Source organism: Anopheles stephensi, unplaced genomic scaffold (genome assembly GCF_013141755.1).
Source record: "Anopheles stephensi strain Indian unplaced genomic scaffold, UCI_ANSTEP_V1.0 ucontig58, whole genome shotgun sequence".
Classification (NCBI taxonomy): Eukaryota; Metazoa; Arthropoda; class Insecta; order Diptera; family Culicidae; genus Anopheles; species Anopheles stephensi.
Window position 1 is genome coordinate 19,161 of NW_023405425.1, and position 25,652 is coordinate 44,812.

Below are 25,652 nucleotides of genomic sequence, written 5' to 3' on the forward strand. Positions count from 1 at the left end.
CTTTTTCCATTTGAATATCTTACGCTATATAAGAAGCTTGTCACACATATGGTTGATTTAAGCTCTAATGTTATCGAAATATTTCAAAGAGCATTTTCAAACATAGAGCATGAAAATATTATATTAAATTGCTTAAAGAAACACCAAAGGATAGAACACAGAAAGTTTGAAACCTTACAACGAAGCTCAAGCACAACATTCTATAGTTCAAGTTCAATAGACCAATAATGTGATTGATTTAAACCTACAATATACTATTAAAACTATCCATACTAAGCAAAACGATATCCGATTTTTGCAACACTGTCGCTTGCATCCTCTGGCCAAAGGTTGCGTACGGGGAGAATTTGAAACTGGAGAGCCTTGCTTCTCGCAATAGTGCAATTAATTTGTTGATCGTTATTGCTACTGCTTACAGGAGTGTGACATGAAGTGCGTAACTATTTGCCTAGTGCCTCGCGACTGCATGTTGCATTCAGATCTTGTAAAAACACACACACACTCACACGACCGACGAATGAGGAAGAGAATGGTAAACAGCGTCACGAAAGAGAGGTGTGCAACAACAATTGTGAAGAGAAAACCCACAAACTACGCGCGAAGTGCGACGGCGCGCTGTGGGGTAGAGCAGGACCAACCGTGCGGCGTGGTGAAAATGCCATTTACATGACTTTCCATGCGTTTGTTTGCAATGGAAATTATTTATTGCTACGTGCTTGATATCAAAACAGGAAGCAGCACAACGACGACAGCGCCAGCGACAGCAGGAGTGCGCTGTGCAGTGCGCGAGCAACCATGAGGCACGGTGGAGACTGTGGCGTCATCTCAAAAACTTGAAACCTGATCAATTATCGCCTCCGGCTGGCACAGTATCAAACGGAGGCCCGATGGAGGGCACTCAGCAAGCAGAGGGGCTGGCTAGGTGGAAATGCGGTTCAGCAAACGCATCGCCGCATGATGCATTGCGAGTCGGGTCGGGCATTTTCCCAGCTAGTGGTTGAGGGTTGTTTGCTGATGGAAAGGAAGAAGAAGAATTCGCATCCGCCACCGGAAGTGAAGGGAAATGCACGTCAATTCTTTCGATCCAGAGTTTTGAGCTGATTTATTTTGCCTTTCTCCCCCTATTTTCATTGCGATCCTCGCGAGTTCGCATGCCTGTACGATTCCGGTGCATTTTATCAAAACGACGCATTCCTGCAACCGCATGACAACTGCATTTGTGGCGCGTTTAGGAAAGAAAAAAACTCCATTCCGCGGTTTGTGTAGTTGATTTTTACTTTCCTTTTTTCACAATCTGCTGAGCTGCGGAGCTGCCCAACGAGAGGAACAAACTTCAGCGAAAGCTCGCCGAACCTGAACGGGGAGTACCGGAGCCCGAGAGCTCTTTCAGGAGCTTTTGTTGGATTGATTTTCCGACGCTTTCGACTAAACATCCAACTGCTCTATTCTTGCAGGTTGTGCAGTGTTCCGTATCGTATCAGATTTTGCAAATCACTTCCGGCGACCGTCCTCCGAGTGTGTGTGCGTGTGTATGGTGTTTGTGTGTGATTTCTGAAAAAAATGCACCAGATAACGGCACTGCATAATGGTGCATCGCGGCCCGCCGTAGTAGTTCTGTATGCTCGTGGATAGCGCCCACCAGGATGACGCAGCTGCCCCACTGTTAACGTGTGCAATTTTCATTCGGGTGTGTTTGTGTGCGTTTGGTGTATGTGTGATTTTTCCCAGTGTCCGCAACTGTTCACGGCTGGTGCGTTTGCAGGCAATGCAGCGTGACCGCAACCGATCGTCTACCTGCTGATGTCCTTTTTTGTTGGCCTTGAGTACGCGAAAACGCGAAAATTTGCAGAAATCTATTCACCGCCGGTTGGATTGCTGCAAGAACACATTGCGTGGCGAATAGCTGCGTAAAGATAGTGATCGAAACGAGCAGAAAAAATAGCAAAAAAGCAGCAAAAATTGTGAGCACAGTGAGCACGTCAAACCATCAACGACAGAATGGAGCCGGACGAACTAATCACGGTTCGAGTGCAATACCTCGTAGACAGTGACCCGTTCAACAGTCTGTCAATGTATCCGATTCCGTCGCGGGCTCCAGTTTTTTCGTTCGCCAGTGGTGTGCCCTTGGCTACACAGCTTGGCGCTCTGCTGCGGCATCTTGGCGCTCCGCAAAGGGTAAGCAAGAAGTAGCTTCGATAACTTGGTGATGGGTAGCAACACGGCTAGGCCGTTTCTACTGAATAAAGAATGGGTGGTTAATGTAGTAGTGAGTTAATTTAATTTTTCAGTCCTTAACAGTCCTTATATTGTTGTGTGTAGCGTGGAATGTAAAAATATGTTGTGAAGATAAATATAATGCTCTAGTACGTGATTCGTGGCGGTTTAGATAAATTGACGAACTTTGAGTCATTGATGGATTTTGTTCAAGGTGTAGTGAAACATTTGTAAAAGGATTTTCCAGGAATTTTCTCAATTCTGTTCAAGTTGGTATAGTATTTTTCCAGACATTCCTAATCCGACATATTTTAGATATCGCTCACGGTTTAACGTCATCGTCTGCCAATCCAATATCCCGGACCTTCTGGCGGACGCATGCTCTCTATTTTTGGTTATTACGTCTCCTTCGTTCATAAGGTTTACTTCGAACTGGATCTTCCGCCTCTCTTCTAAATTCCCAGGACATGACCACCGAGGCCTGGAGAGTCTAGTTTGCTGCACGATGGTTGTGATCGCTTTACAAGTGGCTTCATAAGTTCCGAAAATCCTACTGACCATTTTCCTCTAGAACCCGACTAGAAGGAATTTATCATTTTTGGACAAAGTCCACATCTCAGAGGCATACGTGAGTATTGGGACTATCAATGATCTGGAAGTGGAATCTTCCGTGATTTACTTTATGCTCATTTTAGACCTCAAAAGAGTCTTCAAAGATGGAATCTCCTTTCTTTACATTACAACCGAGTAAATAAGTGTTTGTTAGAAGGACTACTAATGATTTTGGTGGGACGATAACTTTGGTTGTCGTTAATCTCCATTCCGAAGTTTTTTTGCCGTTTGCTAAAAGCTTTAGGTAACTTCGGCTTCATAGGAGAGTCTCCAACCAGAGATGTCTACGTTGTTAGTGTATTCCAGGATGTACAGGATGGATTGCATGATAAAAATTAATGCACGAAGTTTCTATCTCAGAGCCTCGGTTATCGCTCCCAAGCACCAATCTGAAAAGAGTATATACTAGCCCTTCTCCTTCAGTTCAGTCATTGCTACATCACGAATGTTTACAAAGCTTTTTTTCCCTGAAAAAAACTTCGTGAAAAGACTCAATCTTGAACAGTGTTGATTAAGCAGCGTTCAGAAATTGTTCAGCTAGCGCACTCATCGCAAAAACTTTGTATTGTTTCAATTCACACTTCCTCAATAGACTCTTTTGAAAAGTATCAGAATATTAGAAAAATTAAGGGGGTACTACGGAAGCAAGAAGCGTCGTGGAACCTTGGAAGATCGTTTTTTCTTCCTTCTCAATTTGCTCTATTATCCGAGCGTCCATTACTCGGCCATTGGCTCTTCCGCAAATTGAATTCGTACAGTTAGATAATATCAAACACACATCGGCTGGTCAACCGCGCACCATTCATAGCGCCGGACGGTTTTGTGGCGCGGCACGGCAATACGACCCATTTTTCCGCACGTTCACCATAAAATTCAATGATTGGCGCACCCGTCGTACCCCGGTCGTACGCACCGGGTTGAAATTGGCCGCCAAGTTTTGCGCGGCGCTTGACGCGAAGACGCTCCCGATTGCAAGACAATTCGCTTGTCGAGTTAAGCATCAGTTTCAGTGATCCGGTTCACGTACAATGTTCGGCTTCTTTTTTGCCTTCTTGCTTGCTTGCTTGCTTCTAGACCATCTTTCGTATTGGGTCACGTTTTGTGTGGTTGAAGTGAGAGAGCTGGAACCGCGGCTACTGCAGCCACAACCGAGCCTGCATTCGAATTGCTTGACCCCGTGCGCACCGTGTGAGGTAGGCAGCACGTTGCGTTTCAACTTCCGGCTCCGGCTGTTGGACAATTTTTCGCCATTGCACAGGGTTCCGTTTGGGGTTTGAAGTCACGGCACACGGCGAAGAAGAAAATTGCAAAGTTTCCATCCGTTTTCGGTGGCGTGTCGGGCGTTAATTTGCGAAAACAATAACAATAAATTGCTCGGCCGGTTGGCGTTTGTTCGGTTGGTTGCGGTTTTGTGTTGCTGAGGTTTATTATGTCTTGCCCAAAATCGCAACCCACCCTCACGGGGTGGGACTGGGGGAGATGAAGCCAGACGTGGAAAGGTGATACACATGCAATGGCCGTTCGGTAGTGGTTGCTGCTGCTAATGTTGCTTTTAGCTGGAGATTGGTGAATTTGTCGCGAATATTGTCACTAATGGATTGTGTTTACTTTTTATGGAACGATCATTTACAAGCGGGTGCTCTTGCAGGAGAAAGGGCTTGAGAGAGAGAGAGAGAGAGAGATGGAGGGTACAATGTGACTCGAACGGGAAAAGTGTACCAAGCTTCCGCGACAAGCTGTTACTTCCGAGGGAACAATTTTATTACACGCAAGATACCCGTCCGCCAACGGGGTGTTAATGGTCGCGCTGGATGTTTTTGATAAATTATCGTCTTTTGTGATGGTTGTTGTATTGGGCAGGATGTTTTCTGTTCGAGTTTTTTGTTTAATGGCAAGATGAATGATGGTGAGAAAGGTGCACATTTTTCATAGTTTAATCGATCGAGGCAAAATGGAAAGTGAAACGAGCTGAAGCATGCATTCGAGGATCTTCTCAACATAATATCTGATGTTACGGTTGCTCTAAACAATAGCCAAATAAACGGCAGGAAGTGATATTCTCACTCAAGGGTTAGTGGATTGAAGTTGAAGATATCAAGTAAGATCAAAACAGCGACTGAACCGATGAAATTAACGCAACTTCATCAATGATCAGCAAGCTATTAAACTGCTTAAAACGACACTAAAACGATGTTGATAGCTTGCGTACTCTTTGCGGTGCAACCATTCTCACTATTGTCTCGATCACGATGGCGCATACAAATCGCACAGATTCCCTTTTTTATTTCCAATTCAAATTCAAATGCTGCAGCCCTTCCAGCAACAACATGCCGGGCGAACTGTATTCTGGCGCCTCATTCGGTTGCCTCATCGTTAACCCTTCTCTAGCCGATGCAACCTATCGAAAGGGGAAATCTTGTTGCGTTGGCCTACATTTCCTGCACGTTTCCATCGATCACCGAGCGGGTCGCTGCTGGAAGGCAAAATGCCCGATTTTGCACTGACCCTCAGTACGGACCAGGCGAAGCGAATCCACCCGAAAACGAATCAGATTGATGCATTCGATTCATTCATTCGCCCGGTGCCAAATCCAATGCACAAATGTGCCACGTTCGAGGGAGCACATTGGCGCGTTTGGTAAAGCGTATTAAGCTCTGCTGGTAGGGAGCGCTTCACGGGGGTGATCGTTTCACGCGTAAGATTTATTTTTGGCCTTCCGGACAGACAGATGACTGTGGACGGCCAATCGGTTGGAGAAAATCGTCAGGAGGAAAAACCGGCTCGTGCAAAACGGAAATGCGGTACCGGTCGTCGTTGTCGATTTGCCTTTCGTCACGCGTACGTAGCATTTAGTGTATGCAAATGACCAAACGGCGAAGGCGGAGTGGATGCCGTCGGTTACATAAAAGAAGAAAACGGCGCAATCCATCAGGCAAACCGCGAACCGTGCATTGAGGTGATCGATCGAAAGTAAGTACGAATTCAATTAAGCTGTTTGCTGCTGCTGCTGTACGCAAGACATCCTCGGCACACACGGCCGTCACGTCTTCATGCTTGACGTGTTTTTTCGTTTTGTTTTTTTTTTTCGTCAACAAAAGCGAAACCCGCGTAGTACTATCGCTTTCAAACCGGATGCTACACGTTAGACGTTGCGAACGACACTTAACCATGTACCAACGTACTACTTTCAATGCTTGGCGGTTGCAGCTTGTTTTAGTATGCAGCTGGTAGTGTCAAACGCATTTCAAATTTGTTTTGAATATATTCTGCAAGCTCTCCAATCTATAAGTAAGTTTATAAGTTGTTGCTGACGCTAAGGAATATGCATTTTTTATCAAATTCAAAATTGTTTTTTCCCTATTTTGCATTGCAGTCGATTTTAAAATGAAACAGCTTTAAGGATGATTTTTGAATAAAATGTAATAAAACCTTGCTTTATTGTCGCAAGGTTGCTTTAAGAAGCACTCAGCATCATAAAAATAGAATAAACGCATCAAAAATTTATGTCCAACTTCTGGACGAGCCCATATAAACGTTAAGTCATGATTGGAATGTTCTCATTGCCTAGAGATCTGCAACGCTCACTCGTAATCAGTTGCTGGTGCCTAGCTCAAAGGAAAAAAAAGTCATAAAGGAATTCTAGACAACAACCTTGGTGATTCTGCGTTTGCCTTTGACAAGTTTTGCCATTAACAGTACTGGACGATAACAATCCTTTGAGTTTTAAGTCTCCTGGTTTCGATCCCGAATAACAGCACATGTTTTTTGTCAAGTTACCAAAAGTTGGGCCCGTGAATACCATCTTATTTTAAGCTCAGATGGATCGATTCCAGTCGTTTTATAAAGTGAATGTATGAATAAAATCGATGTATGAATTCCAGATCGCTAACTCTGCATATGGAGACAGAGAGTCATTGAGTCACTCAAGTCTTTGATCCATTCGATATATAAGTTGGAGAGCGTGTAAGGCGTTCGAATTTATTTGGATGTAGTGAATCGAGGGCCCAAGTAATGAGGTGGTCCGGTGGCCGAGGCGACAGAGGCGCTGATCTTCACACGGCAGGACCGGGTTTCAAATCCCATCCAGACTGCCTCCCTGTACGCAGGACTAACTATCCAGCTACGGCTAAAATCAAGTCACTGAATGCCAGAAATGGCAGGCCGAGACCTCTCGAGGTTGTAGTGCCAAGGAAGAAGCTGAAGAAGTGAATTGCGAATGGTAATTTACTGTCTAAAACTTTGCTAAAGTCCGGAAAATTATCATCGTTTCCTTAAAATAGGAACTGCAAGATTTTCGATACCAAAGCTGATCCAGGATCAAATTGAATAAAACTGTCATCCTATTATTTGTTAAAACTGTCATGGAAAATTATTGTTTTGTAGTTAAAATCAATAACAGTAGTCATATCATAAACAATAACTGAAGTTTGTACTTAAATTAGGTCTAGAGTAAGAAAAGGGAACTGATCGTCGGCAACTTTACTTCTTTTTTAAGGCATTTTAAAAAGAAGCAGATCAACTTATCTAATCCTGAATGAAGCGCCTGCGGGGAACACAATCGACTCTAGCACAAAACCAAGGAATACTTGGTAGCTGCTACTGCCACTACCCATTGAACTAGGTTAAAACTTTCAACACTTCCCATTAATCGATTTGACTATCGAAATATACAACTAATTCCACACAACTAACACTTCGATCTATTCCAAACCTGCCTCCCTCTGTTACAACGCGCCTTGTGCTTGGTGCTTAAATCTTCCGGCTCTATTGATTGGATCACTCGTTTCGTTTCGTTTGTCTGACTATGATTTTCCCATTCTTCCGGAGGCCATCTTAGTGAAATGAACGCGCCGACCGCCGAATCACGACATTCGTGTATACACTTCCATGCTTTTGCCCCACACAGATGGGGCATATCGCGTTGCATCGCGAGACATCGTGGGCTGCCGTGCTGAAGATGCTCAGCTTTCGCGAAACCGAACCGAACAAACGATCGCTCATTCGCCTCATCTATTACAGCATCACATCATTACGCGCATCGAAACAAGGGGGCGCCGATTGAGAGCCGAGAAGCGTTGGAAATGGGTCCTGCTCCCCCGGGGCGGCACTTCTAGCCCAGAGCTTTGAGCCACTCGGTCGCCCGTATGGGTGGGCTAGGAACTGGAGCTCTGCAGCAAATCATAATAATGACTCAGTTATGCGTCGTGTGAGGATTGCTGTGTGTGTGTGTGAGTGTGTTTAGCAGTGGCTACCAGCCACGAGGCTCCACGTAGAATGCGCCGATGCTGCCTGGGGTCGGAGTACGAATGATGCGGCAAAGGCTGTGACGGTTACATATAATTAATGGCACCTTCGGATGAAATCGAAAGCTCATGCAGCTATTGCTTGGGGTACAAATGGCTATCGTCTAGTTTCGATTTCAGTGAATGTGTGTGAGTTTGTCTGTTTCGTTTGCGATCGCATGAACTGCACACCGTCCCGGGCAAGCAAAGACTCGTCGGAGCGTAAGAGCGTATCGCAAAAGATACGTAACTCGTTCACAACAACGCACCGCGCTAATATGTGGGACCTAGAAACACCGAAATCTTTCCGTGACGGGTAGCACAAACGGCGTGTATCTTCTGTTTTTATCCCACGTCAAACAGGAAGCGTTGTGTAAGCTGATTCGTAAAGTTAGAGTAATGCATCACGAACCGCGCGATGGTATAGAATAAAATCCCAACGTATTCGAATCGACTTTGAGTGAAGCGGCACTAGTTAATCTGGCCCTAATTGATAGCTTGGGGCGGTCCGGTGGCCGAGGCGACAGCGGCGCCGGTCTTCACACGGCAGGGCCGGGGTTCAAATCCCATCCAGACCGCCTCCCCGTACGTAAGGCTGACTTCTTTACTACGGGTAAAATTAAGTCACAGAAAGCCAGAAATGGCAGGCCGAGACCTCTCGAGGTTGTAGTGCCAGGGAAGAAGAAGAAGAAGAATTGATAGCTTGCTCTACACGAAATTACATGCAGAAGCGCCGTTTTTATCGTGTGGCCAAAATGCACGCCAAACATATGTAAAACAACTCAACATGCGTTCAAGTATTTGTCCCTTTTTTTTTTTGTTTCGGCGCGCTATCGATGGAAATTTGCGGAAAAGTGACATAAAACTGAAACTTTTTCTTTTGAGCACCGTTTTTTTTTTCATCACAGTTCATTAGATGTGAAAACAAAGCGGCTGCAACCGACGAAGCTGACAAAGTAAAGCGAACGAACGATAAAAACTCGCTTAAATGGGGAGATTTTTTTCCCCTCAAACGAGCTGCTAAAATTTCGGTCGGATTATGCATCACATTAATTATAAATGGCTAAAGAAGTGTGTTTTCCTTGCTGTCAGAATGTGATAAATTGTTTTATCACTTGCATCCTGCGCACAAAGCACACGCTCTCGCCTCACATACACAGATCCGTCTTGTATTGCATTTCACCGCTGCGGTCTAGCCACTGGGACATTGGTGCGAAGGGAGCGAAGGGGTCAGCCGATGGGATTGCTGGAGGTGCTGCTGATGGCAAGACCCACACAAAAAAAGGCAACAAACGCACCGAACCGTTGCAGGCGCATCGCTTTTCCCGTATCGCTGACCGGTGCACTCGCAGTGTGCACCATTCGGAACTGATCCAGTTGCAGTGGGACGATTTATAACCTTCAATGTTTCACCAATTTGGACGATGGAACAAAAATAAAACGGTTGGGAAGGGGAGATGGGCCAAGGGAATGCGTATAAAAATGGCCACTAACGCCATTCGGTGTTTTTCGTGTGTGTGAGTTTGTGGCTGTTACCGTTCGTTATTGTGTGCTGTGCTCGGTGTGTGTTTCGGAGCTCCGTGCTCCGGTTATTACAGTTTCCAATTTTTGGGATGCACTTTGTTGTTTTCGCTCGTCCACGCGAATGTTTACAGACACAGACAAGATAGAGCTAATATTCATTTTTCAACCGTGATGAGCCACACAAAAAAAGCTCTCGGAGGCAACCACTTTCAAGGTGTTGCCGGAATATGAGCACCTACCATAAAATTAAATAATAAATTTTCATTTTCATTCGCCTTTTGTGCAGCATTGTTTGTTGTGTGGTCAGGTTCCTTCAGCGCAAGGGATTATTATTGGGAGCGAAATTGGAACCGTCGAGAGTGTGAGAGAGAGAAAGAGAGATAGCGTACAACGGTGGCATCGCTATAAGCGGTCAGATGCATGAAGAGGTTTTGCTTTGTTGGACCGACCCTGGACAGATGAAGAACTTAAAACGTTTGACGGGCTTGTATTAATTGCTAAGTCGCCATTGCTTACGATCGTGTTGGAATTGTATTTAATAAATAAAGTCACTATTTAACTTCTTCGAGTGGAGTTGAAGTATGTTTATGAAACAGATGAATTTATTGCATCACTTATATTTAAAGAGCTTAAGAAAAACACTCCCGCAGGAGACCTAATTACCATGAAAGTCCTAATTACCTTGCTCCAGTGTTTGACAAAAGCTCTCGAAATGGATAAATCGGTATATTAAGGTTTTCAAATTCGAAATCTGTTAGACAGCGAAGAAAGCTTGAATTACAGTATCGCTTTACGGGCTCTGACACTTCCTTGGAAGGATTTCTGCGATATGTTCCTAACGGTTTATAAGCTCATGAACAATGTTTAATTGATTATTTGTATATTTGTAAACTTTTATTGAAAAAAGATGGAATATGTTCAAATTTGCTCTCACTCAGACAAACCTTTTCCATCATCGCTCTAAGTTTATTCGAGCAGCAGATGAATATTCGGGCATCTATGGCATGCATATCCACACAACGTCAATCGATCAGTCAATTTGAGAATCTCTATTATGAAGGCAACTGTTGCATTATTTGCTGTTTAATCCACATTCTTAGGACTCAGATCACAACAAACAACAGGATGCTGCTAATAAGTATGCTTACTAGAAGACGTATCATTGAAGATCAGATGGGGGATAGTATCATACTGCACAAAATGGTGTGCAGAATTTAATTTTTATGCATGAACTTGTCACAAACATTGCGCTCGTCATGCTAACAACCATAAAGATCAGAAAGAAGAATAAGAAGAAATGGCTGAACTTGAAATGGTTTTCGGAGGTGCATTTTATGGTGTTGGTAGCTGTGATGTAAGGCACTGCAGCAGGCCAAGACCGCAAAGCGGTTGTAGCGCCTGATAAGTAAGTAAGTAAGCTGTGATGTAATTTTCAATCAAATACATTCACATTTCGCTACATTTGATATACACTTTCGAACCGACATCATCACTTTGATAGCTAGGATTGTCGCGACTTGACGACAAAAAAAATGCTTTGCGAAAGTATGACTTTTCTACCGCGATGCCGATAATACCGCTCCATTCGAAACGTGATTCGACTAGTTTTGTTTGAGAGAGGTTCCTGTTAGCGAACTGATATCAGCAATGATGTTTTTGCTTTGAATCCCAGTGTCACATTTCAATAACTGACCCACGCTTCCCTTCTCTCTTCTCCCCACACAGCTCGACGATGCCGCGCTCCAAGTGTACAAGGACGGAGACTATGGAGCGTACCTCGATCTGGAGTCATCGCTGGCCGAACAATCGGAAGACATCGAGGGTCTCAACTCGAAGTAAGTCAAAAATGCATCTAGTATTAATTTTCACAACCAGTTCCACACCATTCCACACCGGTTGGGGATGAATTTAAATTGCTCTTGCAGCCACTTCCCCGGGATTGCCCGGTCTTCTAATTGCAACACATTAATTTCCCGCGAAAGAATGAACGCACAAATTGGACGGCGCGCTTTCTTCGTGCGGAACCCCTTGCTTTCCACGGCAAACTCCCGGCGTCCACTTTCGCCGGGACCAAGTTTTCTTTCAAGCACAGTTGAAGAGTTTGGTCGGCGCAAGTGCAAGGTCCCGGCACCCTTCCATAGTTTGTAACGACTTCGTTTTGTGTTGTCACCAAAGTTGGATCTTTGGAGTTCGCTTTCATCCGGAAATGCGTCCAATGGGCCAACGAGGAAATTCTTAAGGAAGCCAAAGCGAGTAAAATATTCCCATTTTTTCTGTCATTTGAACACTTTGTTCCGTCGTTGGTCGGTTTATGCAGACACCCTCTCTAATGACAAGCGCAAGTGGCAATAAAATGTCACTGGCTAGCAAACTTTCTTGCCAAGCGCGGTGTAGTTTGTGTGTACACTATCTTCTTAAAAATTAGGCGAAGAGTTGAAAATAGCACCGGCGAACGTTGGTTTTGCAAATCAGATTGAAACCAGAGTTTTATTCTCCTTCGCTACGCTTTTCACGACTGTAATGTGTGTAAAAAAGCTTTACCAACTAATTGGATAACGATCGCAACTGTTCCATTTGGTACACAAGGACTTCACTCTGCAAAGCAGAAGATCTCCAAAAGGGCTTTGTTTCGGCCGGAAAAATCTTGCTACATAATTTTGCAAACCTTGATTAAACTTTCAGTCAGAACTTTTCCAAAACCCGCCACTGTCGCATGGAAAAGTTTTCATGTAGCCCCCGTGTGCTTTAGCTAATAAACAGCACTATTTATGGTGTTTCTTCTTTTCTAATATTATTTTCCTTACCTTCCTTCGTTCGCAGCCGCAAAAACTCGCTGGTCGTCCGTACGCAGCTCAGTGTCCGAGTTCACTCCATTATCGGTAAGTCCCCAAGAATTATTGCAGACCTGACTCGCAGGGCGCACGTTCAGTTTCGTGTGCGCCTCAAGCCAAAAGCCACCCCGGTCTCGTTCTTTCCGGGGTGAAATGACAAAACATGCTGGCCTGAACCACCCGGTAAAACGGTCATAGGTCCCATCCGTGAGAGCGTGCAGGCACTTTAAACGTACAGGAATCATATTCCACTTTCTTTGTCGTCTACGGACATCGTGACGCTGAGAGGGGGAGAGGACCGATGGGAAAATAGGATCTTCGAAATCGTGCTCCGCTTGTGAGAAGGTACCGGAGGAGCTTCAGGTCATAAATGTTTATGGTATATTGGGATGTTTAGATCTTTACGGCCTGGTCAAACAAGTTAATTTTATTTCACTGAGCGGTACACGTAGCTGAGGTAAAACGTCAGAAAAGCTCGTACTTACTTACAGGAAGCGGAATCTTTAATATTTTTTAACACGAGGACAGCATCAAGCTTGAAAATATTTCATCTTCAGACCGAGCTTGTGCTGCATAACAAAGGCAAATAATTTGCAGTAAATCATTAGATTAAAGAATACACGCTCCACTCTGTCTGTTGTTACACAAAGGATGGATGTCTTATCGTGTGTCGGGTCTCCGATTTAAGGATTGCCTGTCCCTGACCGTCTTTACACGCTTGTCGGACGCCATCCTTGGAAGACAAGGTACATTCCATTCCCGTGCGACGAAATTCCGGATCCGGATTAGTTGTGAAAAAAGTTTGGTCGCTTCTCCTGCCAGCATTGCTGCAGTGCACCCGGGGATAGGCCAAACAAAAAAAGAACAAAGAAATCGAAGAACTCCAAGCCCCAAGGTAACGCTCGGCAGCTCGGGGAGCAGTGGTCCAATCGTCTGCATAACTTGTGTTGTGCCTTCTTTGATGTTTCACTCAATTAACTTCGGTTTACGTTCGAGTTTAGATTCGTTACAGCACACCTGGGTGTCCCGGATGGATTCCGGTAACTAACCTGCCAGAACCCTTCCCGAGTAGATGGCTTTCTTTGCGCGTGATGTGTTTTTCCGTTTTTTTTTCGTTTTCGTTTTAGTTGCTTTTATTGTCTAGAGCAGCTCCTCAGACTTTATCCGGTGCTCTGGCTGGTGCTGGTGGAAAATCGAAAGTGTAGATCCATTGTAGGAATTGGACCGTTACCAACCGTTAAAGCATAACGTGCTCCATAAAACGATGGCATTTTTTGTCCATGTCCTTTGCTGAACCATGTCCCAGGACCAGGAACGTGGTCTCGTATCATAACCGAAAGGACAATGAAAAGTAAATAAATTTCAAATTGGATACAACAAAGGATGGGGCCCGGAGTTGTGGCGAAAGGAAGGAAGCACTCGGTCCGTCACAACACATTGGCTGGGAAGGTAATAAATGAAATCTTCTTAATCGTAATTTTCCCTAGCGAATTCTTACGAAGTACGCATAATAGACATCACTCAACATTGATCTGGTTATTTTCTAACTAAAATTAATTTTATTTCGCAATAGTTCCCAAGCACCGTACTTTGTTCCCAGGTGTAATCGTACGTCAGGATGGGTTGCATTTGACATTATCTCTCCTGCAGACTCAATAAGCAACAGGTCCATCAACCGCAGCCTGGCGAAAAACGAATTTCCCATTAGACTTACAGACAGATATTTTTCGATGCGAATCCCAAACAGTTCGCGCCACTCGTTTCGAGCCTTCAGATGCCACCTTTTCCCAACGGGATGGAAATAAAATTTATTCCATGCCATTACTCCAAACGCTTCACAAATTCTCCACCAAAGTTTGGCAAAGAGCGGCACAAAAAAGCCACGCAACACACTCACACACACACACAGCATCTCATATCGTTCCGGATGGCATGAAATTGGTTGCAATGTGCGCACACCGTGCATCCCTCTGCATTGGAACGCTGCACTTGCAAATAGCAGTCCTAGTCAAGGGTGGCGCCTAGTATTGGCTGGCTGCAGCGTAATGTAACGATCGAGTATCACCATTTCGGCCGGTGAAGGATATAGACGCAGGTCGGGGTTTTTGTGGCGGTGCCAGCCACAATTCGTCCCAGCAGGCTTCGGTCGGCTCGATTTGCTGTGCGGGTTGTAGTGTCGTGCCGGGTGCGATGAAGTGGTTTGGCGAGCAGAAGCTGATAAATTTCCCATTTCACTTTGGCGGTTTTTGCTCCGGCCATGCTCCAGCTAACCAGTGCACCTCTAAATCACTACTAGGTGCAGGTCGGTTTCGTTTAGTGCGGTTTTGTGCCGATGCCTTTTTGCAAATTGATTATCTACCGTTTTAGGGCTAAACACGTTTAGCTTAACAACGTTGGCCACACTCGTCTTGGTGATCGTAAATTGGATTGCGGGGCGGCCTACAAATTGGTAAAAGAAAGGCTGCCGTTTACAATATTTCTTGATACGATTTACAGCGATGAGCGCCCATTCTCGTCAAGCTTGAAAAGGACGGTAAAGATAGTAAGAATTTGCAAATCAGGCACCAGTTTGTGGGTTTAAGCCGACCCGCTAAAGCCCTTCCGATAGCGTGGAAGTTTATTGCTGAAAATGGGCAAGAAAATAACAGTTAGTACTAATCGTGCCCTATCATTAATTACCGTTTGATGAGCTTTGGGTACGCATCGGGAAATCCGAAATGCTTCCAGAAAGTACGCAAAGCGTCACAGAAAGTGAGCTTCATACTCTACTAGGGATCATCAGCTAGGAGAATGTGGATACAAGAAGCGGGAAAAAACGAAACCTTACCACAACATTAATCCAGCGGATTCATTCTACGCTACCGCCCACAACGCAATCTGACGATCAACAAGCATCAGCAGTTTGGATAGCTCATAACCGTTTGCCTCGACGATGGCCGGACGATGGTGGTGCCGCTGGGAAGAGGTGGCCGTCTCTCCCGTGGGCTCCTCATAGTTTGCGTGCGTCTCCTGGCTGCTGTGAATCGATGTTTTGTTATGCTAATTAGGCAATTATCGCTATCGAAAGAAAACATAACCATCGATCGGCTTGTGATTCGGTCATAAATTCATACGAATTCAACGAACCGAACACGGCCCTACCCGTGCGTGTGCCTCACAGCCCCTGTTGGCCTGACCCCGTGTCTCTGCTCTGTACCATTATTATGCTGATGATGCTCCTGTTGCCCTGATCCCGGCTACCACTTACGCTCTAACACGGCGCGGATGATGCTCGGCCGGAAGATGATGTTGTTGTGCTGTGTCGTGTGGTGAGTGATCATTATGAAAATGGTAATACGGATGAAGTGTGCCGCAGACACTGTGCTTCATTGACTACCACCATTCTCATTGACTGATCGGCTGTGTGCGGTCCAGAAGACGTGGTGAGCGAAGTTTGAAGCCGGTTCTATTGCAATTGTTGTCGGCTGTGTTTGCACATAAAATTGTTTCGCAATAGAAAAGGCATCTCGTCCACGTTCACTGGGGTGGTCGTGGGAGTTGATGGATTCTGGAAGTGGCTGTATCCTTCTTACAACGTTCAGTGCTTGGAAACATTGTATGTATGGACCATCATAGACAGCCTTTCACTTGGATGAGCACATTCGTGGCCAAGGAAGCACTTACTCGACGTTTTGGACTGAGCGTGAAGAGTGTTGATTTGCATGTGGATTTGCATGTGTTGTTGGTAACATATTAAGCATCATTATTTTATTGCACAAGTTGGTTGGTTGGTTAGCGAGTTTATAGAAACTCCGAGCCATAAGCCGCGTCACCCGTCGTCTTTTTATTTCAGTCAGCATATGCTTGTTCCGGACTTGTTATTGAGAGTTTGATTCCTAATATATCGGAATTCATGTAAAGAAACAAATTTTAAAGTGTATGGTCTATACTGTAGACTATAGACTAAAATAGAACTGAAGAGTTTAGAGATGATGTTAGAGTACGTTTAAGGCATCTAAATACCATCTAAGTCATTTTTATTAATGTTGTTTAAACAATTCAACCGTTGCTGTCTGGATGGTCCGGTGGCCGAGGCGACAGCGGCGCCGGTCTTCATACGGCAGGTCCGGGGTTCAAATCCCATTTCTAGCTACGAGTAAAATCCAGTCACAGAAAACCAGAAATGGCAGGCCGAGAACTTTTGAGGTTGTAGTGCCACCCAAGAAGAAGAATAAGAAGAAGTTGTTGTCTGTTTTCAATGAAGTACTAGAACATACTCAAAAGCCTAATCTGAAATAATAGTTTTGAAATTCTCAAAAAAAAGTTTCTATCTCTAAAATTGTACATGTACAATACGTCCCTTTAAATCCTCTTTTCCTAATGCACTTAAATTGCTACCGAGGACAATAGGCACTAATTTGCAGAGGTCATATGTACCCAGTAAACCTAAAAGTATTTGAACAAACAAAACATGTCGTATGCTGTGTGAAAAGCGACAGCTAATGATGATGTCAGAGGGCAGCATCCCCATTTATCTACGCACGCATCCAACGACCGTATGCGCGTGTGCTTGTGTTTGTGTGTATGTGCGAAATCCGTTCCAAAATACCGAAGCCCAACGCCGTATTGTCTTGCACAAACATGACCCTAATTCCCTTCACGTCACGCGCCTGTCTTCCATCTTGCTCCCTGTACAGAGTACCGTGTACCCCACTACGAGCAGGTTTGCCCGCATGTTTTCATTCCGAAGCCCTGGAAAGCTCTAGTCGCAAGCTCCAGTTGTTAAATTCTGCTGCGTTCCGAGAACCCCCTCGGAAGGAAGAAATTTTGCGAAAGGCCAAAGTCACCGATTAGCTTCATTCGGTATTCTGGCGTCGAAATCGATAATAATACCTCCCGAATCGGGGCCGAACCAGTGACCACCAGTGGAAGTTTTGCGAGCGAGAAATAAAGCAACCTCACACGGTCAAATGGACGATAATTTGAGAATTTTCAGCGTAATGCTCCCCAACCCCAACCATTCTTGCTGCGATGTGGTTCTTTTGGCGCGGCAAGTAGATGCTAGTTATGGCCGACAGCGGTGGTACTAAACGGTACTTTATTAGCATCGAACGGCGATGATAGTTCGGTTGGGATTTGTTGCCATACGGTGGGCAAGCAATGATCGGGCAGAATCCACCAAATTTCCGCAACCGCTGCGAAGGGTGGGATAGTACGTGATGGAACGTAGTTTACACAACAACAATGTTGCATACGAACTGGCGAGGATATCAATCGGCCAAAAATGGCTCCACTGGGAATAACGGGAATCGCAATCTCGAAGTCCAAACCTCCATTAGCCTTCCGACGTCGAGTGTCTCTGTACATCACATTCTGCTTGAATCGTCTCGAGTCCTGGTATCCTGAGGATCTTAACCACTGTCCACGGCCCGTGACGTTGCAGAATTGGAACCTGCAAGCAAGCTGAACAATAAACACCGAAATAAAACTAGCTGACGAGATTTCGAAACCCAGGAGTGTTTAATGCAAAAATGGCAAATCATTCAATCAATGTCCATAAAACGGCCAAGATTTTGCACCGAAAAAAAACCTTGCTCGAGCTTGAGGAGGCTTAATACCGTGTTTTTTTTCTTTCTCCGGGGTAGTTTATCTCCTATTAGCCATGAAATTGTAGTAAATATTCTCATCGATTCGATACTTTCGACACACCGTACACTCTATCAGAGAAGCTTTCAATCCAGGATTATCTAAGTAGAAAAGCTTCCCCGGCATCAGCAAAATATCATCGAGCGCAAAATATGCGAAAGGGAAAAATTAACACCCTTTCAACGGGTTTCCCTGCTACTCCGGGAAGGCGGAAGGCTGTGTGTGTGTTTTTATAATAAAGTGACGTTACGTGCTTTCACTAATCGGCTATAAAAACTCCTGCCGGCGGTCGGTCGCTCGTTCGCTCGGCTGCTACCGGTCTTCTGTTCTGCGGGCCAGAGAAGTGGCAATTTCTGACCGCTCAGGGTTTGGCTGAGGGTAATTTTTTTCTCCTTCTTCTATCGGCACATGAAGGAACCCCCGGAACCGGGAGACTAGATATGATATGCCAGGCACGGTGCAATCGTAACAGATGGATGGCTTCATTTGGGCAGTCGTTCGGGTCGGGCATGGGTTCCGGAGATTCCTGGATTATTAAGGGTCCAGAGGGCTGAAGCGTGATTATTTATAAGCCAAACGGTAGCAATTATCTTGGCCGGTGCCGTGTGATTTGTTTGCAACAGCGGCACAACCTACAATCAGATAGCTTCCCTTTAGGCTGGATAAGGCTGAGACAGTCGAAACGGCTTAAGCAGTTTTTGGAGAAGTATTTATCACCTTACCGTTGTTGATCGGAATGCTAACGTGCCTCGCTCAATGGCAGTTAATCACACACCGGTTAATTAATCAAAGTTAATCACACACCGGTGAGGCATCGTTAAACAATGCGCGCACAAACATAATTGAGCAGCACTATTGTCTTTGAATGACTCATTCTCGAGATGATTGACTCACTTCTGTCTCGTCTTTATTTGAGTGGAGCTGTGTAGTGCTTTGAAACGACCCAAATATTTACCCGCAGACTCGCAGACTGCTGTTGGGGCCATTCCGTCTTTGAAAACCTTTTCAAATGCGCTGTTGAGAAAGGGCTCGAACAAGGTCAGGTGATGGTAAACAGTTTTAAAAAGCGCTGCACTGATGGAAGGTAGTAATTTGTGTTTAAGATCATTTTACTCGGCTAATGTCGCAAGTGTTGACACACTCACACACAGAGTTGTAGTTAGTTGACCCAGTCAAGGTTGGGTACAATACAGTTCATTACTAGCAGTCATCACAGGAGGGAGTGAAATATTCTTTAAATTATTCAACTCCTTCTACTACATATTTTAGAGAAATTCTACCGAAATATGAAGGACTTATCGTTTGAGTCGAAGATTATGTGGGACATGTCCTTTTTTTATTCCATTCCAAATTACCCGAAAGAAAATTTGGAATCTTTCCAGATTCGAGTATTAGAAGTCCAAGTAACGCTGTAGACTTCAAGGATAGGTCATACGAACACGACAAACGTACGTTAAACACGTAGGATAACTTAAATCATTTGCTTGCCCGATCAAAACATTTATCATTTTGTTTGCTTTGTTGGAAATTTGAAGATAATGGCCATGAAAAGAAAGTTTAGTATTCAGCAGAGGATAATTTTATAATACGCAGAACTTCACCAAGATCTTGGATGCTGATAAACCTCATATTAAAGATAAAAATGGCAATTGCAAATAGAGAACAACAACAGACAACTCGATCCATCAGCACAAAAACTAACCTTTTCTTGCTGCAACGGGCCACAAGCGTGCTGCCTCAAAGCTTCACCGGAAACATTCTCCAATGAATTGCTGTAGAGAAAATGGGAGACGGAAAAGCTTCCGTCGATCTTCTCCAGCAAATGACAGTTTTTCATTGCACTCTCTGCAAGCTCTTGCCCGGAGGGGGGGACCGCAAACACGAAGAGGACTATATTGCATTGCATTGCACCCCGTTACCGCCTCTTTTGAAAGCACCAGACGGACCCCCGGGCTCCGTGCTTAAGACGACGGTGATGCTGCTGATGAGCTCGTTGACCATTTCGGTTGACAGCTCGTGTGCAGTGTGCCGGGGAAAAAAGCGGGTAAAACGACCAACACGAGTGGTTATTGGCAGTTGCAACCCCTCAGGCGGACGGACCCCCTTTGGTGGGTCGGTGGAGGAGACGTTTGTCTGGGCGCTGCTATCGGACGAAAGAGCAGCGCGAGTCGTGAAAGGTGGCTCTGGGTGGCTTCGATTTCGCTTTGCACAGACCGCCGAGCATAACTGCGCCAAATGCCTTTAAATGAATGAACTTGAACTTGCGTGCGTGCTCGTTTTGTCGCTTCCTGGCTCCCGAGCAAGACAAGCAATAATGTACCACACTCTTTCTCATGGTGCGCCTAGTCCGCTGTCCCAAAGGTTTGCTTTATCCGTCTCTCAGCAGTTTGTATGACGAAGCGACACTTTAGCATTGGTTAGCACGTTGATTAGCCGAGAGGGCAGCCGAGAGCTCCAGTGATTGGAATTTCTAGTCCAGTCGCCACAGTTAGCGGCATTTAAGCCTCCTCTCAGCTTATGGATCGATACATGCAACGAATCGAAGACTTGAGACTGTGTCTCTATCTTGTGCTGGTGATCTTTGAGGCTTTTATTAATTACTACATTTTTGCCACATTTTTATCGTGCGGCCGCACACCATGGTCGATGTCTTTCAGTTGATCCGATTAGTGTGATGGAGTTTTTATCGTAAATCGTGTAACTGTTGCAGAGGACAGCTTACGTACAGTCAACTGCCTCGTAATGAAATATTCAACTATAACGAAAATATTTCATTGCAAGATCTAAATAGCTGATTTATTTTAACAGATCGGTGTCGAGCTCTATTCGCAAAACGGTTGAAATTCTACCGCGGCTAATCTCGTTTTAAGAGGGGTTCTTGCAAACAAATAACCTTTTAATTCTGTTTTGAATCGCAAGAAATCCCTCAAAAGTAACTCATACACACACACACACATGCATCATAAACAATGCGTCGCTCAGCGGAATATAATGGACTTTTTATTACCGCCACGGTTCGATACCATCACCAATCCTTATCGAATATCCATCGATGAATCCATTATTAAAAGATAACCATCCGGAAAAGAATCGTGCATTCTTCCATCTTCTTCTGCACGAAGGAATCGTACTGTCGAACCGTCGGCTGTCGTATCGACTGAAGAAGTATATAAGGCCGACTGGCAGAACCAAAGCGAGGAATCAAGATGCAATAAAATCGAATAAATTTCACACAAGGCCCCATACGTCTTGGGAAGTATCGCGGAGGAAAATATATTCTCGTGGCGTATTTGAATCCTGCTCGTTCGGTGCCATGCCCGAACTTACACATATCATTTCCAAACGAAATCGTCAGCGTTTCTTGAGCGAATCGACAAAAAAAGTCCCCAAGTCCAGATTGAAACGTCATTGTACTTGTTCCGAAAGAATTGTTCGCCAGATACGGAAGACGAAAAAAAAAACACATACAAAGCCACGTGGTAATCGCGTTGCAATAACCAGCCAAAGCAGCGAAAGCAAAGAAACCCCTCGTCTTCGATACTAATTCGTAATATTAACACCCAACTTCCTGCACCAACGAGAAAAAAGGCAGAACGGAATCAGTACAGCCAACGCTTAACCGTTACAACCGTACTTCATCACCCTTTTACCAGCTCGGTAGCAGCATTATGATTATGGTGATAAATTGCATCCCGTGCAAAAGGCGACCGTTTCCGAATTAATGGTCACTTTTTACGACGGGTTACAAGGCAGCCGCAATACTTGCCATCGCCGGTCGTTCATTGGGCTCCGGTAAATTAGGGGATAACATTTGTGATCCTCATTTTGCTTTTTATGGGCCCAGGACAACACGAGATGATTTATTTTAGCGCCAAAGCTTCATTTACGCCCCTATCTGTTGAGACTAAACGCAATGCAATGCAGCAGCAGGAAAAAAGTATTCATTAGACAGCAGTGTTCAATATGTGGATGGCGAGATACAGGACAGGACGCACCGTTCTCCTTATAATTTAATTTAGCTGCCAATACACCGAACTTGACCGCATTTCGGCGTGGGACGGATCGGCGTATTAGCGTGCGAATTGAAAGTATTTCACTTTATTCAACCTTAAAATCGATCAGCGCGAAATCGTGAACAAAGAAAACCGTGTGCACCGTGTAACCGATGTTTCGATCGATCTGGCTCGAATAGAAAGGAGCGTTTGTATGCAGGAGGGAAATTTGCCCCGACAACCGATGGTGAGCGATGGCCTACAAATTATGTTTCATTTTTGCAAACTCACCCAACTTAAAAATCACCGCTCGTTCTAAATTGATCCTCTCGGTCGGGCTGTGAAAGCAAACTGGCTTCGGTGCACTGGAAAAGATCGTTTGGGGGTGATCGGGGCTTTAGCTCGATGTCAGTGTGGTATAAAACACAGGCAATCTGCAGCAAAAAAATGACATGCGTCGATTGATCGGTAGATGAGCGTTTTCTTGATTTATAGGGGACGAGTACAATGAGAAAGGGGTTTCCAACATCAGTTGGATGTTAATATGGATCTCTACTAAGCAATATGTATATGAATCATAATTAAATTCAAATGTATCATCGAAGCGGACATCCAGGATAAATATTCCTCATCTTCCATCGAGAAGGAATCAACTTCGTCTGCTCCTATCGCACCGCAGCTCGTTATCACATCTCGATAAAATGCTAAATGAAAGTGATTTTTACTCTCATTTCCCAGTCAGAAGACCGTTCATTCACCTCGATCTAACACGATCGTGTTGAAACGGCTGCAGCCCAAAAGGTCGCTCCAATATTGGCTGAACTTGGACATTTCCAAGTTCCGCGATTTACCTTCACGCGCGACACCGAGGTACGCCTAACGCTTCGAGCAGCCTGGTAGGCGTGAAAGTTGTGCCCTTCATTCCGGCCGTTGTCGATAATGATTCGCTTCATAGGCATCACTGTCGGTCGACGTTGCCCGGTACGGTGGGCGCCATTGGACACAAAATTTGGATGAAAGATTGCCACCCATTTTGGAGCAGCCTGCTTCTTCCGTGCGATGAAGGCCTTCCTCGACCTTCTCATAAACCATGTCTAGAAAGGTGAAATTTTATCACTCAAATTAGGAGGGATTACCTAAAATGATTCTTTTCCACTGTGATGGGCCTGTTGTTCCTTTCGTGTATTCAACGCTAGATCCGCATTGTACACTGCAGGGCCCACAAATGCCGAGAGCCTTCGAGAAAGAAAACAACGGACTTACCCTTCGCTAAACCGCTTTATTGTTCGCTAGACAGCTCGACGCGAATTTCGAAAGGCTTTTAGCCGGCCAGGCGCAGCCCATTGAAGCTCAATTTATTTTATCGCCACCCCGTTTGTGGGCCACATTGATTGAATTTTACGTGACGATCGTGATGGTTAGAGATAGTGTTGGTTAAGGGAAAAGGAAGACAAATACAACAACTGTGCGTTTCTACATATCCTCTTAACAGCAAACTCCGGTTCTGCGAATATCTGTTGAACTTCCGAACTGCAAATGAAACAGTTTGTTTAATAAGAATCTTTGAATATTTGGTAAACAATGTTTGACAAACTCTTGGTACCTTTCGAAAAATTAGATGGAGACGGTCCGTCTATCTATCCTTTGGGTATCCACGCGTGCGTGTGTGCGCACAGCATACAAATCATGAAGGAACGCTTGGAAATTTCAATATCTATAGCTCCTGGGGATATGGTGAACCAGCGCAAATGGCAAAGCCCAAGACCGAAATCTTCACCGCAGCCTACACTATAGCCCACCACCAATAAGGAAAGTGTATTTATGATGCTGAAATCCCGATTCTGTCCCCATGTCCCCAGTGCGAATTCGTTTACCATTCTTATGATTTACATAATACGCTTATTCTCAGCCCCAAAGCTCGTACATATGCAAGGTCAATGTACCGGAGAATGAAGAAATCCTCCAATTTCCTTCGTGCATCCCATCCCTGGCTTCCAGCGAATAGTTTGTGCCTTTTTTTTCTTTGCTGGGACCGAAAATTTTGAATCGAAGAAACGACATCAGCTATCGGAAAAGGAGCGACATCGCCTGGTACAAGCCACATACTATATTGTCATGAGTTAGTGGGTCCGCGTCGTCGTTTGTGTATGTGCAAAAATTACAAATGCGAAGCGAAATGTTCAATATTCTGAGCTCGTTTATGCTTTGCTTCTTGTTTATGGTACGACCCCTGGACGACGACGACGACGACGATCCCTGGGGCGTTGTTTGCGGGTGCAGTTCATGTGCGAACGGCGATGAACAAATTCTACCCGTAATTGACGGTTCAGCGCCACGATGCAAAGCCCATGTTCAAGATTCTCCGCAAGATTGAGGCGCGAATCGCATAAGTCATTCTGCCAACCGTTTAGGACAGGCGAACTTTATAGGCTGCTGCTACTGCTGCGAGGACTCTCCCGACGTGCAGGAATTTGCTGTGCGTGAGTGTACTGGATACTGGAATGGAATTTCGGTCGATTATTTAACAGCCAAAGGAAAGGTTCGCACCACCGACGGCACACGAGACCGGCAGGAATCTGTGCACGATGTTAAGTTACACACTTGTGCTGTGCTGTGTCGGGCCTCTCGAAGATTCCTATCGATTCGCCCCAACGCACAGAAGCTGCCATCGGGTCAATGGGCTGCTGCTTATCCTCCCAGCCGATCCGACGATATAGCTTCGAGCTAATCAAAAGTGCCGGAGGTGGATCATTCAAGTCCATACATAAAAATCGATTATCACACTTGGAACAGTGGCCGGATGTTCGGGGATGGGATTGGATGTGCGTCGTTTGTTGGGGGGGGGGGAACGGGATGGTTGTGGAAAATCGATCAGCAATCGGCTGAAAATATAAACAGAACAGGACGGTTTGACCAGGAGAAAAGAAAAACCTTGATGCATCCTAACTGCTCAGGTCTCTCAGAAACTATTTCACATTCTTCACACGCCTGATGGAAGTATTTAATTCTGGATATGGTCAGAGCTGTAGGAGCTGAACACGGATATCTAAAAGAAGAATATTTATTAAAACACTTCTTAAACTCATTTGACGCGCTACAGTACTGGACACTCGACCTGGAGCTTAGCGTAATCACATCCTAAAGCAGAGAACTATCGTATTCACACAGCACGTCTCGAGAAATTGCGACGGACGGGCCACAGTGGGAAGACGAACAGAATAACGGTCAAGGTTGTAATTTCTTCAGATAATTCATTCATCCTCTTTTGCGAGTGTTGTCACGATTTCTTTGCCCAATCTATTCGAAAAAAAAAATCGTTGAGCCGTCGCACATACAGGATTCATCCACAGTGGAGGCGAGATTTCACAACCAATCCACAAAAGAAATGGCAAAACATGCAGGCAAATAATGGCAGAATCTAAGACGGTAACAGATGAAATGTGTGTCACCGGTCGTGTGATTCCGTTGTTTATTTATGAGTATGTCCACACGTGCTCAGGTTTATGCAGGAGAGAGAAGGAAAAGAATCCTCAGCAAAGAGATGTATCTGTTGTGCGGATGAGGAGTAGTTC

The 25,652-nt window shown here is 44.9% G+C and overlaps 1 protein-coding gene across 9 annotated transcripts in view; it reads left to right on the forward strand.

The window, feature by feature from the left end:
* LOC118517164 (FH1/FH2 domain-containing protein 3) overlaps positions 1-25,652 on the forward strand; it is a 57,681-nt gene that overhangs the window by 18,793 nt on the left and 13,236 nt on the right. For 8 of the 9 annotated variants that reach the window (XR_004908266.1, XM_036063051.1, XM_036063049.1 and 5 more), the window contains exons 2-4: positions 1,455-2,175; positions 11,358-11,467; positions 12,453-12,511. Coding sequence is in view for 7 of the 9 variants with exons in the window: in XM_036063051.1 (XP_035918944.1) it covers positions 1,999-2,175; positions 11,358-11,467; positions 12,453-12,511 (346 nt within the window). In the remaining 2 variants the exon portion in view is untranslated. The remainder of the gene's footprint in view (positions 1-1,454; positions 2,176-11,357; positions 11,468-12,452; positions 12,512-25,652) is intronic. The other variant, XM_036063057.1, reaches the window with a different exon arrangement.